Below are 13,715 nucleotides of genomic sequence, written 5' to 3' on the forward strand. Positions count from 1 at the left end.
CTTCACAACAGAAACTCAAGAAAGCTACTCACACGCGAGTTTTATGTCCCTCTCTTCCCTCCAAACCACTCTCTTCTTCTTCTGCTAAATTCTCTCTTAATTCGCATCTTGTGTCGCTAAACGTTTGTGTTTTCTGTTCTGCCCTTTACCACTCACGTTGGAAAATGGCACCTTCAACAAAAGGCCTCAATGCAAAGCTCGAGAAGCCAGAGCATGCGCTACAAGGTGCGTTGCAATATTCAGTTTTACGTTAACAATTAGCAATTGTTTTGTCCGACTCTTATAACTATCGGTTTCGACCTTTAACTTTGGATAAGCCAAGAGTACGAAAATCGCTTTTTGAGGGCAACTGCTAACGTTGTAGTGCCTCTTGCCGCTTATGAATACCCCTCTCATTGAATACACATTTGAATTTCTGGCACTTGCCGGTGTCCAAGAGGTTTACGTTTTCTGTTGTGCACACGCCGATCAAGTCCGTGATTATATTGCGTATGAAAGTCTCCCTCTCAAGCTCTTTCATTCTTCTTCTAACGTATTAAAGGAACTCTAAATGGAACACCTCTGCTTCTCCATTCAAGGTCTATACCATTGTGTCACGAGAATCACTTTCAGTTGGTGACGCCTTGCGAGAACTGGACGCCAAGCAACTCATCACGTCTGACTTTATTCTTGTTTCTGGTGATGTCGTGTCAAACGTTCCCCTTGCTGACGTTCTTGCAAAGCACAGAGCAAGGAGAGAGGTTGACAAAAATTCAATCATGACAATGGTTGTTCGTGAAGCGAGTCCTTACCATCGTACTCGTGCTCAAAGCGAGTCGTCCGTGTTTGTGATTGACAAAAAAACACAGCAATGTGTTCATTACGAAGCAAATGAACAGGGAAAGAAAGCTATTTCTCTCGATCCTCAAATCCTTAGTGAACATGAAGAGCTTGAAATTCGGAATGACCTCATTGACTGCCAGATTGACATCTGCTCCAACGATGTTCCTGCGCTTTTCACCGAAAACTTTGATTATCAAGACATTCGTAAAGATTTTGTTTACGGTGTTCTGACTTCAGACTTGCTTGGCAAAAAAATCCATTGCTATGTAGCTAAAGATCACTACGCTGCTCGTGTGCGTAGTTTACAGACGTACGATGCTATTAGCAAAGATGTAATAGCTCGGTGGACTTATCCCCTCGTACCCGACAGCAACCTTTTGGGCCAAACTTTCAGCTACCAACGCTCTCAGATTTACAAGGAAGAAAATGTTGTACTTGCTCGCTCGTGTGTTGTTCGTTCAAAGTGTTTAATTGGTGCATACACTACTATTGGCGATGCCACTGTCGTATCTGATACAGTTATTGGAAGAAATTGTACCATCGGATCTAACTGTAAGCTTGAAGATACATTTTTGTGGGAAAACGTTTCAGTTGGAGACAACTGTACTATTCAGAAAGCCATCATTGCTGATGGTGTTACCATTGGTAACAACTGTACGATTGAAGAAGGTGCAGTTATTGCATCAGGTGTCGTTGTTGGCAACAATGTTGTTATTCCCGGTGATATGCGTCTGACGATTCACGAATCACATTCACAAGGAATACCCGATGACCCTGAACTTGTCGGTGAAGGCGGTCATGGTTTGGAGTACTGCGCTGAAGAAGACTCAGATGAGGAAGAGTTGATGGAGGCTTCTGGCCTGGTTCAAAAATTCAGTGCAGTTGACATTGAGTCATCCTCTGATTCGGACTACTCGTCTTCAAGCGAGGATGATATGGACTTCCCCAACGCCTTTTCAGCTCGCCGTGATTCTGTTACGACTATGAATTCAGAGGACTTTGACGAAGGGGACTTTAACAAAGAGGCTCAACAAAGTCTTGAACGTGCTTTCGAAGAAAATCATGAAGTTGATATTGCTGTTTTAGAACTAAACACCCTCAGAATGGCTATGAACGCGAATTATCACGAAGTTAGAAGCGCCATTGTTATGGCACTTCTTAAGTACATGATTGCACTGGGTTCTCCTATTCGTGATGCTGTGAACAAAGTTATGTCACGGTGGTCGCCCCTGCTTGCACGGTTAACGTTTAATCAAGATGACCAGGTTGACGTTATGTTGTCTTTACAAAGATATTGTGTGCGCTTCAACGCCTCTCGTTACTTCCCTCTTATTCTCACATACTTTTATAATGAAGAGGTGGTCGATGAAGACGGTTTCCATCAATGGTATGATGATCCTCGCGCCAGTGCCGGTGAAAATGCTTCGCTTTACAATGGCTCTGGTCAACAATTTATGGAATGGCTTGATACTGCCGAAAGTGAAAGCAGTAGTGAAGAAGAAGAAGAAGCCTAAAGTGACCCTTGAGCTGGAATCTTCATTTCATCGGGGACAAAAAAAGTTTATAGATTACAGTTCATTTTCGGTAAAATAAAATGTTTGCGCCGTCTGCTGGAATTATTCAATTACATTGGTGTAGAAAATTCTTTCTAGTGAAACCAGTTAAACAATTGAATCGTTCTTTGTGTAGGATTTCACACGTTAATCAAATTGCCGAACAGTTTTATTCATTCGCTTGTAAAGACCATTTTATTCTTAGCAGTTATGATTGAGTCCCAACTCGATATGCCTATCTAAAACTGACTCTAATCAATAAATAGTGAGTGTAGCGTTGCTTAAATGCACAAATATACATATATATCAGTACTTGCGATACGGGCATTGTTGTAGACCGGAACAAACGGTACCAAATGCCGATATTTTTTTTTTCAAAAAGCTGTCAGCGACCAAATGACGGGAAGCAGATTTCTCACAAAGGACGTTGTTGATGCTGAGGAATTTCTGCTTGTATAGAATTGTCTTCAACGGCTTGACGCGTATATACAGGCGAATCACCTTCGAAGGAAAACGAAACTCCTTGTTTAGGCTTCGGTACGGCATTAGACGAAGGCATACCTGAATCAACAACATTGTTGGGCGATCGGAATAAGCCAGAGAGCTGTTTTTTAAGAATTCGCATCAATCCAGATTTCGTAAATGGTTTTAGCAACAAGTCATTTACTCCCTGATTGAATGAGACCATAGCATCGTCCATTGAAATATTAGAAGTCATCGCGACAATAGGAGTGTTCATGTCATACTGGCGTATTAAACAGGTTACTGAGAGGCCATCTAAATTTGGTAGAACCAAATCAATTAAAATCAAATCGTACGAAACCGAGTTTGCCTTGTTAACCGCAGAAATGCCATCAACAGAAAAGTCAACTTGACATTCGAACTCTGTTAGAAATTTAACCACAAGCGTTCTAGACAACTCATCGTCTTCGACGACAAGGATATGGGGACGACGCGTCCACAAACCGGTGATGGGCACCTGTGGTTGAGGACTGGTAATGAGTCCGTTTCCTGTAAGCGAGTCGGTGGATGGATGGGAGAATGGCTGAGCGGATTCCGACTCGAGATGCATGTAAGCGGCTGTTTGGTGATTGTTTACATGGGGGAAACTGTTTACGAACGCGGGACGCGGAATAGGGGCTTGAGGTTGTTGTTGCTGAGCGGCAGAAACAATAGAGGCGCTACTTGCAGAGTTGCGCAAGCCAGCAATGCTTGATGTGGATGTATTTGACATGAGCATGGACAAAGAGCTAGTAGCTTGAGTTGCATTAACGTCAAACTCAGTGGCCGCGGTTGGTGAGTAAACGGAAGAAGCTGGTTGCCGATGCATTTTCACATCCACAGTTGTTGCATCTTGTTGCTGTAGTTCATTCAGTGACGATGCGCTTAAAGGAGTAGTAGCATGCTCCTCATGTCTTTCATTCATAAGTATTTTATAAGAGTTCATCAAGTCTCGCAAGGGCTGAGAGGGAACAAACATGGATGAAGGACTCTGTTGAGAAGGAGTAGAGCTTTCAAGGTTGTACAAGTAGGAGATTACGTTGCGCAGAAAAGCGTCACGAGTCTCCATGTTGCGTCTCATGTCCAACATACGACGCAGCACATTTTGGTAGTTTGATGTAAAGTAACACAAATTGCGATCCAGCACTTTTTGTGACTCCGTGATAGATTCTACTTGGTGCCGTAAACTCTCCAAAACAGTTGCAGTATTGTCATTGTTCGTGTTTCGTTTGGAGGTTGGGGCTTTTCGCTATTAGCAGTGTTAGTAAATGGAGAGAAGCAATACACACACTTTATAAATATACATACCTTGATGTTATCAAGCAAATCCTTGTGATGTAACTGAAAATCATCATGCCGGAATTCCCAAGCCTGGCTCAGTTAGCTGGTGCGTTCCCGTAGCTTCGTTCGATTTACACTTACTCCTTCTCCATAAATACTCGGAGCGCCATCGTCATGACGGACTTTATGAAAGTCGTACCTGAAACATATTAGTAGGCGTTGAAAAAGGACCAAGACTTACTTGTTGAGTTGACGAACAAAGCTCGCAAAATTACAATGCTTAAAGTGGCGTGGTAACACTGTTTTCGTGAACTCGTTGAGCTAAAGGAGAGTTAGTTAAGAATAGAATGGGTCAGAAGACAATCGAGGAGAAAGCAGTAGAAGCGAAGAGCGGGGAATGGGAACCGAGTAGAAGAGGGATGAACACAAACAGACAGGCAGGCAGTCAGAGAGCGAGGGCAACAAGATGATTAATAGAAACACGGAATAATAACAGGAACATTGGCGGAGAATGCTTACAACGCATGAAATATAAGGGAACCGAAACAGAACTGTACAAGTACGAACGCTACCAATGGCAACTGACTGAACACGATACCAATAATCTTGAGCTTGTAAGTTGTCAGGCACGTAACAAAATGCCATCATATCCTGACGTTAAAAATAAGAGCACCTTTAGACGAAATCAACCCTCGAGAAGAACCCTTATCATACACCTCATCCTCGAAATTCACTCATCATTGTGCCTGACATCCATTTCATCACTCTGAAGAACCAATTCCTGTTTTTACCACATACTGTACCCCTCTATCTTCAGGGTCTTCAAGTCGCATATCCAAGATAAACGGAAGAACTTACATCAACCACGATAAACGAATCTCCAGTATCGCTCCACCTCAGAATATGTTTATATTCTGGGTCTTCAAGCATGTTGAAGAGCTTTCGCACCTAAAATTCGATTCATTAGCCACATCGTCCGAATGAAAAATCGAACACGTTCGCAAACGTACAAAATCCGAGGAGCCGGAAGAATTGGGCATGATCTACACCATTTATGGTCTGAAATGACCCGTCTACTTGGCTTGCCAAGTCGTTGATTTTTTGTAGTGGTTGTGGTGAATCCTGATCGAACGAAAGTGGTTAGTCGGTCAATAGCAGCGGCAACGAATATGATCGTTAAAGGCAAGGTGCAGATCGTTGATCAGCGTGACAAGCCGTTGTTATTTCAGTTAAGAAGTTTGCTGCTGTTAAACGAGGGATTCTCGATCCACTGAGTGTTGACTAGAACGTATGTCGCTTGTAATGATTTGCACAAAAACGTGCATACGTTAAATGAGCTTAATCAAACTTTAAATAAACCTAATCATGCATAGCGTTACACGTGCACGATAACTTTCCTTTCGGTATTACACCGAGTGAGGTCCGAAGTATCGGTTATCTAAGCGGGGAAGTTGGGTGATTGGGTTAGAAAGCGGATAGGTCTTTAAGCCGCAGCAGCAAGCCAATCCGGCTGAGCAGCTGATTTTGTCTCTATCTTGGTTTCATCTGATAAACGTTAATTTCCTGCGGATACTAGAAAATATCTTATCAGATGGCGATTGTTTCAAAAATTAAAATTCGCTTACATTCGCCCCAGTATCTTATCAGATGCAATCTGATAGTCCACTTTATTCTAAGGAGACGGAGAAACAGGATTGCATTGAGCGATTGGCTCGTGATTACAGTACAGAATTGAGTGGCAGTTTGTTAGCTTAAAGGAAATAATCGGATGCAATCTTACCGAGAAATGATTGCCAGTTTTGCATGTTGGGGTTTTGCGACTTCTTATTCGTATATAATGGGCAATGGGCTGCAGTAGCTAGCGAACCAAATATTAACGCCAACACATCCTCCCGCCGCCTTCTATCGCTGCTTTTCGCTTGCAAAACGGTCACACAGTTCGTCCATTCTTCTTTAAAGTGCACTTGAAAGACTCTGATTACCACCGTGTGCTTTTTTGTTTCTTTTTGTGTGGACACAAATCTACTCTTTGTTCCTCTATCTAATAACCACGCACAACAAGTGCTGTCTTAGATCTCGGATCGTCAGTGTTTGTATTTCTTTGAAATTCGTATTTGTCTTCGTTTACAACTGTGTTTTCTTTCCCTTTCTCTCTTTTATTCTGTTGTCGTTTTCTTTTTATTTTTTTTCTTCTTTCTTTCTTTCTTATTTTCTTCTCATTTAGTTTCTGATTCTCTTTCATTGAAACGAAGAAATTACGTCCTATAGAAGGCAATTAGCAGTATTTTGGACTATTTCGTGGTTTGTTTTTTGCGGTCACTAGAAAGAAAAAATTGGTTACAGTCGCTTAGGAAAGGAAGTTCGCTCTTGAGGTTTACTTAGTACCATACAGTCACCAGGAGTCCTTTGTTTTTCTGTTTTTATACGTCCATCTCTTGGTTTAGTTACTCAAATTACCAAGGTCTCGGCATCGTACAGTCCCCTCTAATCCTTTTAGATGCAAGATATCTATTATTGCTCTATTCGTTCATACACATTTACTTTCTCTCCTTTTCGGATTCGTTCGTCTCTTTTCAGCACGGTGTGCAGAAGTTTTTGTTCCTAAGCAGTATTCAAGCGATTTCGTTTGTCATTGGAACACCTTTTTACAACACCCGTTTTCATTATAATAACTTTCCTAGTCTCCGTTTTCATTTTCAGTTCTTCACATTACCATGGAAGATTTGGATTACGACTACGAAGGAATGCCTGTAAGTTCTCCTACTTACGCGCATCTGTTGGCCGGTGCATTCGCCGGAATTTGTGAACACACCGTTATGTACCCGGTGGACGCAATCAAAACACGGATGCAGCTGCTGAACTCCACTGGCCGTGGTGTTAGCGGCAGCGTGTTTGGTTCTGTTGCCAAAATTTCCTCGGCTGAAGGTTTTACTTCTTTATGGAGGGGCGTCACAAGCGTTGTTATGGGTGCAGGACCTGCACATGCTATCTATTTCTCGGTATTCGAGTTTGTAAAGTCGCACGTAAATGGCTCTAGTGATCGACCATTAGCAACGGCATTCGCTGGCGGCAGTGCTATTACAATTAGTGATGCTTTTCTTACACCTTTCGACATGATTAAGCAACGCATGCAGTTGCCAAATCACCGGTATCGCTCTGTGTTCCATTGCGCAAGTTCTGTGTACAAAAACGAAGGCATTGGCGCGTTCTTCATCTCATATCCGACCTCTATCGCCATGTCTATACCTTTCACTGCCGCCCAAGTTGCAGCATACGATTACTGCATGGGCATCGTTAATCCAACGGGCGTGTATGCTCCATGGTCACACATTGTATCGGGTGGTGTCTCGGGTGCGTTAGCAGCTGCGATTACTACGCCCCTGGACGTTGTGAAAACATTGCTTCAAACTCGCGGTTCGTCTTCCGTTGCTGAGGTTCGGTCATGTCGCGGCTTAAAAGAGGCAATTGCAATCATTCACAGGTTGGGCGGCTTCCGTGCCTTTTTCAAGGGCATACGTCCGCGAGTCATCGTTTCCATGCCTGCAACAGCTGTCTCTTGGGCGTCATATGAGTTTGGTAAAGAAGTCTACAAACGGTTATCGCCAAGGGATTACTGAGTTAAGTATTTTTTTTTTTTATTTCATTCTTTCATTCGTTTTGTAAACACATTCCAGTGTTTAAAAAAAAAAAAGGATACGCATTGTTTATTCATAAGAACAAAAAAAAAGCAGTTTGGATGTTCTGCTGCAATGTTGTTGATGATGTTAATTTGGGTTCTTTAGGTTTTGCTACTAAGCTGTTTTAGATTTGTTCCACTTCAATAATTTTATATATTCTCTCATACAAACATACAGTAGAGCTATTGACTGGGTAGTGTATTGTTCGTGTGCTGTGAATTCATATAGAATTTGTTCAAGGAGCCGGTAATTGACGTTGTTTGCGAATCATCCAGCTAAAAACAATACCGCTGCATATGAAACCAATGAAGTTGTAGAACTTAGAACATAATTAGTTAAGAGCACGTTAGAAAAATGCACAAGTACGAACCGCTCTTCTTGAGTATGCCCGCTCTTCCTCCTCACTTCGAAAGAGCATGAAAATTCGTCGCAAGTTCTAATAGATTAGCATTTATTGTTATAAACATCATACAGGAAGCATTTTATTAGTTCAACTGATAAGAAGAAAGCTCCCGCCCAAGAATGAGAAAATGGGGTAAAGGAGAGGAATTTGTTTTTCTGTGAAATTGACGGAGCAGTTGTAATATATTAGAGTGCTTATTATGGGATCAATCCAGCTTACTTTGCTAATTTCTAGAAAATGTAAAATAAATAGAAGCTGTGTTTATCTGAAAAGCAAAACCTCTTCTCATTGTTTAGTTTAAAAAGTTTGTATTACTTGATAAAAAGATGAAGTTGAGTAATGCTATTTATTCTTGTATCAGCTTCAAATTTTGTTGAACAAGTTTGTAATCTATTTACAGTTGGCCAGCTCAAAATCATTTGGTTTCTTGCGTTAACGAGATTCGCTGAACTTTTGATAGTAATTCCAGTCAAAGTTTAAATTTGTCAATGATCATGAAATTTGGTTAACGCAGATATAATTCGCCTTGTTCATTCATTTTCTCTCAATTCTCTTCACGATTTAGTTCACTTTATTTCTGGATTCAAATCAAAAAAATGCATTATAAAACTACGCGGTGCCATTTTTAGCAGCACTACGAGCTTCCCATTCCTCTGGTGTCAAAGATTTCTGTTATACATATTAGTAATTAGTCTTTTTTCTTTTTCACATTCACAAAGGAATCGCATTGTTTGATGATTCAACACAGCGCCTTAGTAGGAGTACCAAAAACAGACAATGAACAAAGACAAGGCAAAATAAGAGTCTAAACCGTTTCGCTTGCTCAGTGCTTATGGCGACCAGCTATTGCTACAACCTACCTGAGTGAAAGCATGGATATCCTTCAAAATATCCTTCAATTTGCTGTTCACCAAACGATGACGAGCAAGAGTAGTCTTTCCCTTAAACAATTGAGACACGATTAACACATCAAAGTTTTGGCCGCATCCTCCCGACAAATCATTAATTTCCTTCAGAGTGTCAGCGAAATACTTCAAAAATCTAAGACGTACAACATGTACTGGCTCTAAGGATGCCCGAATTGCCTGTTCTATCTGCTCAGAGTTCACCATTTTAGCAAAAAGGTATCTTAACCGTAGTGCGTGGATTTTTTTCCTTTACTGCTACCAACATTTGCAAAAATGACTGAAGCTCAAGTACGAGGATTGTTGAATTAGCAAATCTTACTAACGTAATAGGAACGCATCCAACAATGGAATGCCAAGTTTGAGGAATTACTGAGTTTTATTCCCGCGAAATTGTACAGCAATGAAGAAACTTCTGTAAGTGATATTTGTTGAAACGGAGCATCAGTACTAACTGTTACTAGAACCAGTGGAAACAAAAGAAAGGAACAAAAAAGGAGCAAAAGGAGCGTAGAATGAAGAAGTTTAGTATGGACGGTCTTGCTGACGAAACAAACTCGGGAGCGTCTACTCCTATGGAGCTAGATACATCCTCTGCCGAAAAGGATGCTGAAAATATCAGTTCCGAGAATGGAGGCAATGAGTCCATTCTGCAACTTCGCGAGAAGCTAGCTTCAAAAATTCAAACGTTGCGTGAACAACGCAGAGCAGAAGGCCCTTCAAAATTTGCAAGCAAGAGAAACCCTAGTACTAGGGATCAAAAATCTCCCGCAAAGAATAAAAAGAAACAAAAGAAGGCTTCTCGTGGGTTTTGAGGAATCAAACTGGCTGGTACGGGAGTTCTGCCTTGAAGCAAGAAGAAACAAGCACGAGATTCTATCAAATACTCTCTGTTTCACGAATATCTGGAGCGCAAATACCGATACAAAGTGAAATTTCCTTCATTTCATTGCTGCGACTGCTCTATAAAAGGACGGTGCATCTCAATAACTCTTTTTGAAATGTTGGTCCTCTCTGGTCACGAATATACGCGTTGTTACTCTTACTACGAATCTCATTAACAGTTGTTTTGTTGGTCAATTTTTGGTTTACTGAAATTGTTTGTATTCTCTTTTGATATTCCCAGTGTCACATCCGTTAATTCGCGGTGTGAATATGCTCTACAAACAGAAAATCAATCCTTTCCGAAGCCCGTCGCGCAAATAGGCTGCCGTCTGAGATATGGGTATTTGTGGGTCAACTTCATATAGAACCAAATTCTTTGGTAGCAATTCCGTGAGAAACAGAATGTGTATCCAGTTCCTACACGCTTGATTAGGGGCTAGCTGCAACAACTCTTCCCAACGATTCATTGGATCACCAACGTTGCTGGGTCGGTTCCACGGAATCTCCAGTGGACAGTTGTGTTCGACGGAGGCGGAAAGAAAACTGCACCATGCGTAATACAACTGTACTTCGTTGAACATTGGTAAAAAGTAAAATGCTGGATGACCGAATTGGAACATGCAAACCCGATGTCGGAATACGAGTTCCGTCTCAGAAAGTGGTAGTTCATATTGACTTTCTTGCTCAAGCACGCGGAATGAGTTCACTAACATCGAAAGACGATTCAGCTCAGAACTCATAGTCCAGAGTCTTTGACCAGCGACAAGGCGAATGAATATTTCGCGTCTTTTAGCTACTGCACATTCGATGCTTTCAAGTCCAAAATTCATTCCAGCTTTGTCATTCCAAACAGTCAAGCACTTGATCATTCGAAGCCGATGTTCGGAAATACCGAGGTTCTTATTGATTTCATTTTGCAGGTTACATTGTTTTTCGAGTTGTGCCAAATGGTATACAAATTCACGACAAGCCCAGTGCCAGTTCAGTACACCGGATGGGCTTCCAATGGCAATCATCTTCTCTGCCGCGCTGTTACAGCTTACAACGTCCATCCGACTGACCGTTCCTTTTGCGTTTTTTGGCGGCTGTAGTAGCAGAGGATCATTAGGCAATTCAACGGGTCTCTTATCCGATTCTAGCTGTATTTTAAGTAGAGTTTGCTTAGCATCAACGGGTTGCACAGCATTGCAAAGGACCATGTTCATAATAAATCGTTGGAAACGTATTAGTCCACGGCGCAACTTTGATTTGCGTTTCAACTTGACGGCTTCTTCTTCTTCTGACATGTTATAGTCTACGTTTCGTTTACAGAGTATTCACGTTTTTTGTACTGTTTGTGCCCAATTTTATTTACGTTTATACCATATCATCTTTTTTTTTTGTTTACACAAAAACGAATACCGGCCATTAAATTTGTAGGCCTATTTCTATGTAAACAAACATTAATGCCTATGCATGTTGTTCTAGGATCATTTACTAGGACGAAACTATTCAAACATTCCAAGCTAAAAAAGTGTCTCAGGGTTTTCTTCAGGACTGTAACCGGCGTGGTTCTCTTCCCTGCCATGCTATGGATACGACTTTGCTGCCACGAAAAGGAGGAAACAAATGACTGCAATGAGACGGCACGACGCGTGTCTTCAGAATGTGGCACTGCGCTGGCCCGTTCTGCGACTCAAGCACAAGTTTCACGTTCAAGCATAGAATTTGCCTGGACCATCCACGCCTTGCATCAGTACATTCAACATTACTCTGCACGGCGTTTTTTAACGCCCCACGAACAAGACATATCCCTAGCTTTTATTCTTGGCTACCATAAAATCTTTGATGAACCATTTTACAGCGAGTATCGTTCCATGTCAAAATGTGAAGAAATCGAAACTATCGTGACATTGGCTATTGGAACATATTTATACAAACACACACACGATCCATTGAAGTTTTGGACTCGACTGGCGAATACAATGGATAGTATTGAAGATGAAAACAATTGCACACCTCAACAAGTGGAATTTAGGAAGCAAGTAGCGCTCGCCCGGCTTGGCCACCCTTCGTTCCACTTTTTACCCATGCATGACAATCATGCATTTCAATACGGTTGGTTTTATTTCACGTCTTCGTTTTTTGGATCACGGAGTTTATGTTGGCGAGATCACAGTTTCGCCAAAGACGTTACTCTGGAGCAGGTTGACGAGTTAGTGGACCAATTTAAGACCTTTGTCGACAGGGCTCCTGACTTTGAATGTGCCAACTGGCTGCAGGCAATATACATTACGAGCATCCTGCCTAAAGAACACTGGCTATACCAGATGGACGAGTCAATTGACTTTTTGGATGCGATTGAGAAGATGAAGCAGCACCTTTTGCGCCATTACTAGGATGAATGCGCGGACGAGAGAGCACAAGCACAACCGTATGCCGCAAGACATCGTGCCCAGCGCCCTCTCCATTGTCCGATCTCTCCCAAACACCCTCAACACAATCAAAAACCTTCACTCGCCTTTACTATCTCCTTTCTTTTTTTCCTCGTTTACAAAATGTTCTTTTTTACCGACAGCTTCCATTTTAACGTAGACTACATATAAATATAGCCAATGACACGGACAGAAGAAAGCTAGCCACCTTAACGGTTGCTCTTGGCGACACGCTCGAGCTCATCCTTCTTCTTAATGGCGTAAGAGTTGGAAGAACCCTTGGCGGCGTTAATGATCTCCTCAGCCAAGCACTCAGAGATGGACTTGACGTTGCGGAAAGCAGCCTCACGAGCACCAATGGTGATCAAAGCAATAGCTTGGTTGACACGACGAAGGGGAGAGACATCGACAGCTTGGCGACGGACGGTACCGGCACTACCAATACGGGTAGAGTCCTCACGAGGACCACAGGCAGCAACGGCGTCAACCAAAACTTGGAGAGGGTTTTGGTCGGTCAAAAGAGCGATGATCTCGAAAGCGTGCTTGACAATACGAGCAGCCAAGAGCTTCTTACCGTTGTTACGGCCGTTCATCATCAAGCTGTTAGCCAAACGCTCGACAATGAAGCAGCGGGCCTTGCGGAAACGCTTGGTTTGGAAGCGACCAGCAGTGTGGGGAAGGGGTTGGCCATTTCCAATGGTGATGTAGTCACTAGACACTTGTTAGTATGGACGATACCGTAATGGGGACTGGTGAGAAGGCCCGTGTCGACGACGACGCTTCATGCTTCCGACCAGCACATTTCTTACTTACACCAAGGAAATGTCCTTCACCTCAACACCCTCAAAGGGGAACTTGTTGAAAAGCTTAATGCTTCCGCTCTCGTCCAAAGAAACCTCCGCGGGGATGGATGCTGCCATTGTGGTGATGGTAGAGTCGACAGCCATTGTTTGGTATAGCAGATTTCGTGCGTGACTGGCTTTTCGGTTAGGGTAGGGCTAGACGGTGGGGAACGAGTCGTGGGATGACGCTCGCTAAATTAATATAAGGAGGCTTAATGAATCGTACCCCGCTCCATCACGCTACTTTGAGCCTCCTTAAATCTCCCTATCCGATGTATCGCATCAGAACAAAGAAAACACAGACAAAGGAAAAACACAAAGAAAATTGCGTATATGTTTCGCCGAGCACAAAAACGGAGCAGCCCGTATAAAAACCGATATGACAGTCCTCGTGCTGCGGCCACCGCCTGACATACCTTACGACCGCTTGTT

At 42.4% G+C, this 13,715-nt stretch overlaps 9 protein-coding genes across 9 annotated transcripts; 4 read left to right on the plus strand and 5 right to left on the minus strand.

The window, feature by feature from the left end:
- The first annotated feature begins 31 nt into the window (after positions 1 to 31).
- SJAG_02471 (translation initiation factor eIF2B epsilon subunit) lies at positions 32 to 2,558 on the plus strand. Its single transcript, XM_002173640.2, has 4 exons — positions 32 to 225; positions 262 to 323; positions 365 to 489; positions 542 to 2,558. The coding sequence occupies exons 1-4, from the start codon at positions 165 to 167 to the stop codon at positions 2,334 to 2,336; spliced, it is 2,043 nt and encodes a 680-aa protein (XP_002173676.1). The 5' UTR covers positions 32 to 164; the 3' UTR covers positions 2,337 to 2,558.
- A 232-nt stretch (positions 2,559 to 2,790) lies between these two features.
- Positions 2,791 to 5,197, minus strand: SJAG_02472 (transcription factor Prr1; the record flags this gene model as incomplete). Its single annotated transcript, XM_002173641.2, has 7 exons — positions 2,791 to 4,125; positions 4,185 to 4,247; positions 4,299 to 4,356; positions 4,399 to 4,478; positions 4,725 to 4,808; positions 5,016 to 5,105; positions 5,168 to 5,197. The coding sequence occupies 7 exons, from the start codon at positions 5,195 to 5,197 to the stop codon at positions 2,791 to 2,793; spliced, it is 1,740 nt and encodes a 579-aa protein (XP_002173677.2).
- A 672-nt stretch (positions 5,198 to 5,869) lies between these two features.
- SJAG_02473 (iron ion transporter) lies at positions 5,870 to 8,035 on the plus strand. Its single transcript, XM_002173642.2, has one exon. The coding sequence runs from the start codon at positions 6,872 to 6,874 to the stop codon at positions 7,772 to 7,774; it is 903 nt and encodes a 300-aa protein (XP_002173678.1). The 5' UTR covers positions 5,870 to 6,871; the 3' UTR covers positions 7,775 to 8,035.
- SJAG_05268 (hypothetical protein) lies at positions 7,967 to 8,526 on the minus strand. The gene is made up of 3 exons (XM_002173643.2): positions 8,307 to 8,526; positions 8,205 to 8,270; positions 7,967 to 8,153 (listed from the first exon to the last, which is right to left on the minus strand). Exons 1-3 carry the CDS (start codon positions 8,313 to 8,315, stop codon positions 8,070 to 8,072), a joined length of 159 nt encoding a protein of 52 aa, XP_002173679.1. The 5' UTR covers positions 8,316 to 8,526; the 3' UTR covers positions 7,967 to 8,069.
- On the minus strand, positions 8,466 to 9,418 carry SJAG_02474 (BolA domain-containing protein). The gene is made up of 3 exons (XM_002173644.2): positions 9,290 to 9,418; positions 9,098 to 9,247; positions 8,466 to 8,906 (listed from the first exon to the last, which is right to left on the minus strand). Exons 1-3 carry the CDS (start codon positions 9,347 to 9,349, stop codon positions 8,847 to 8,849), a joined length of 270 nt encoding a protein of 89 aa, XP_002173680.2. The 5' UTR covers positions 9,350 to 9,418; the 3' UTR covers positions 8,466 to 8,846.
- Positions 9,419 to 9,957, plus strand: SJAG_02475 (ribosome biogenesis protein Rrp14-N; the record flags this gene model as incomplete). Its single annotated transcript, XM_002173645.1, has 3 exons — positions 9,419 to 9,433; positions 9,476 to 9,559; positions 9,607 to 9,957. 3 exons carry the CDS (start codon positions 9,419 to 9,421, stop codon positions 9,955 to 9,957), a joined length of 450 nt encoding a protein of 149 aa, XP_002173681.1.
- Positions 9,958 to 10,302: 345 nt separating this feature from the next.
- Positions 10,303 to 11,313, minus strand: SJAG_02476 (hypothetical protein; the record flags this gene model as incomplete). The annotated part of the gene is made up of 1 exon (XM_002173646.1): positions 10,303 to 11,313. One exon carries the CDS (start codon positions 11,311 to 11,313, stop codon positions 10,303 to 10,305), a length of 1,011 nt encoding a protein of 336 aa, XP_002173682.1.
- An 81-nt stretch (positions 11,314 to 11,394) lies between these two features.
- On the plus strand, positions 11,395 to 12,668 carry SJAG_05269 (hypothetical protein). The gene has a single exon (XM_002173647.2). It carries the CDS (start codon positions 11,593 to 11,595, stop codon positions 12,403 to 12,405), a length of 813 nt encoding a protein of 270 aa, XP_002173683.2. The 5' UTR covers positions 11,395 to 11,592; the 3' UTR covers positions 12,406 to 12,668.
- On the minus strand, positions 12,521 to 13,412 carry SJAG_02477 (40S ribosomal protein S5). The gene is made up of 2 exons (XM_002173648.2): positions 13,255 to 13,412; positions 12,521 to 13,152 (listed from the first exon to the last, which is right to left on the minus strand). The coding sequence occupies exons 1-2, from the start codon at positions 13,386 to 13,388 to the stop codon at positions 12,651 to 12,653; spliced, it is 636 nt and encodes a 211-aa protein (XP_002173684.1). The 5' UTR covers positions 13,389 to 13,412; the 3' UTR covers positions 12,521 to 12,650.
- Positions 13,413 to 13,715: the final 303 nt, after the last annotated feature.

The sequence above is a fragment of the Schizosaccharomyces japonicus genome (genome assembly GCF_000149845.2).
Source record: "Schizosaccharomyces japonicus yFS275 unplaced genomic scaffold supercont5.1, whole genome shotgun sequence".
Classification (NCBI taxonomy): domain Eukaryota; kingdom Fungi; phylum Ascomycota; class Schizosaccharomycetes; order Schizosaccharomycetales; family Schizosaccharomycetaceae; genus Schizosaccharomyces; species Schizosaccharomyces japonicus.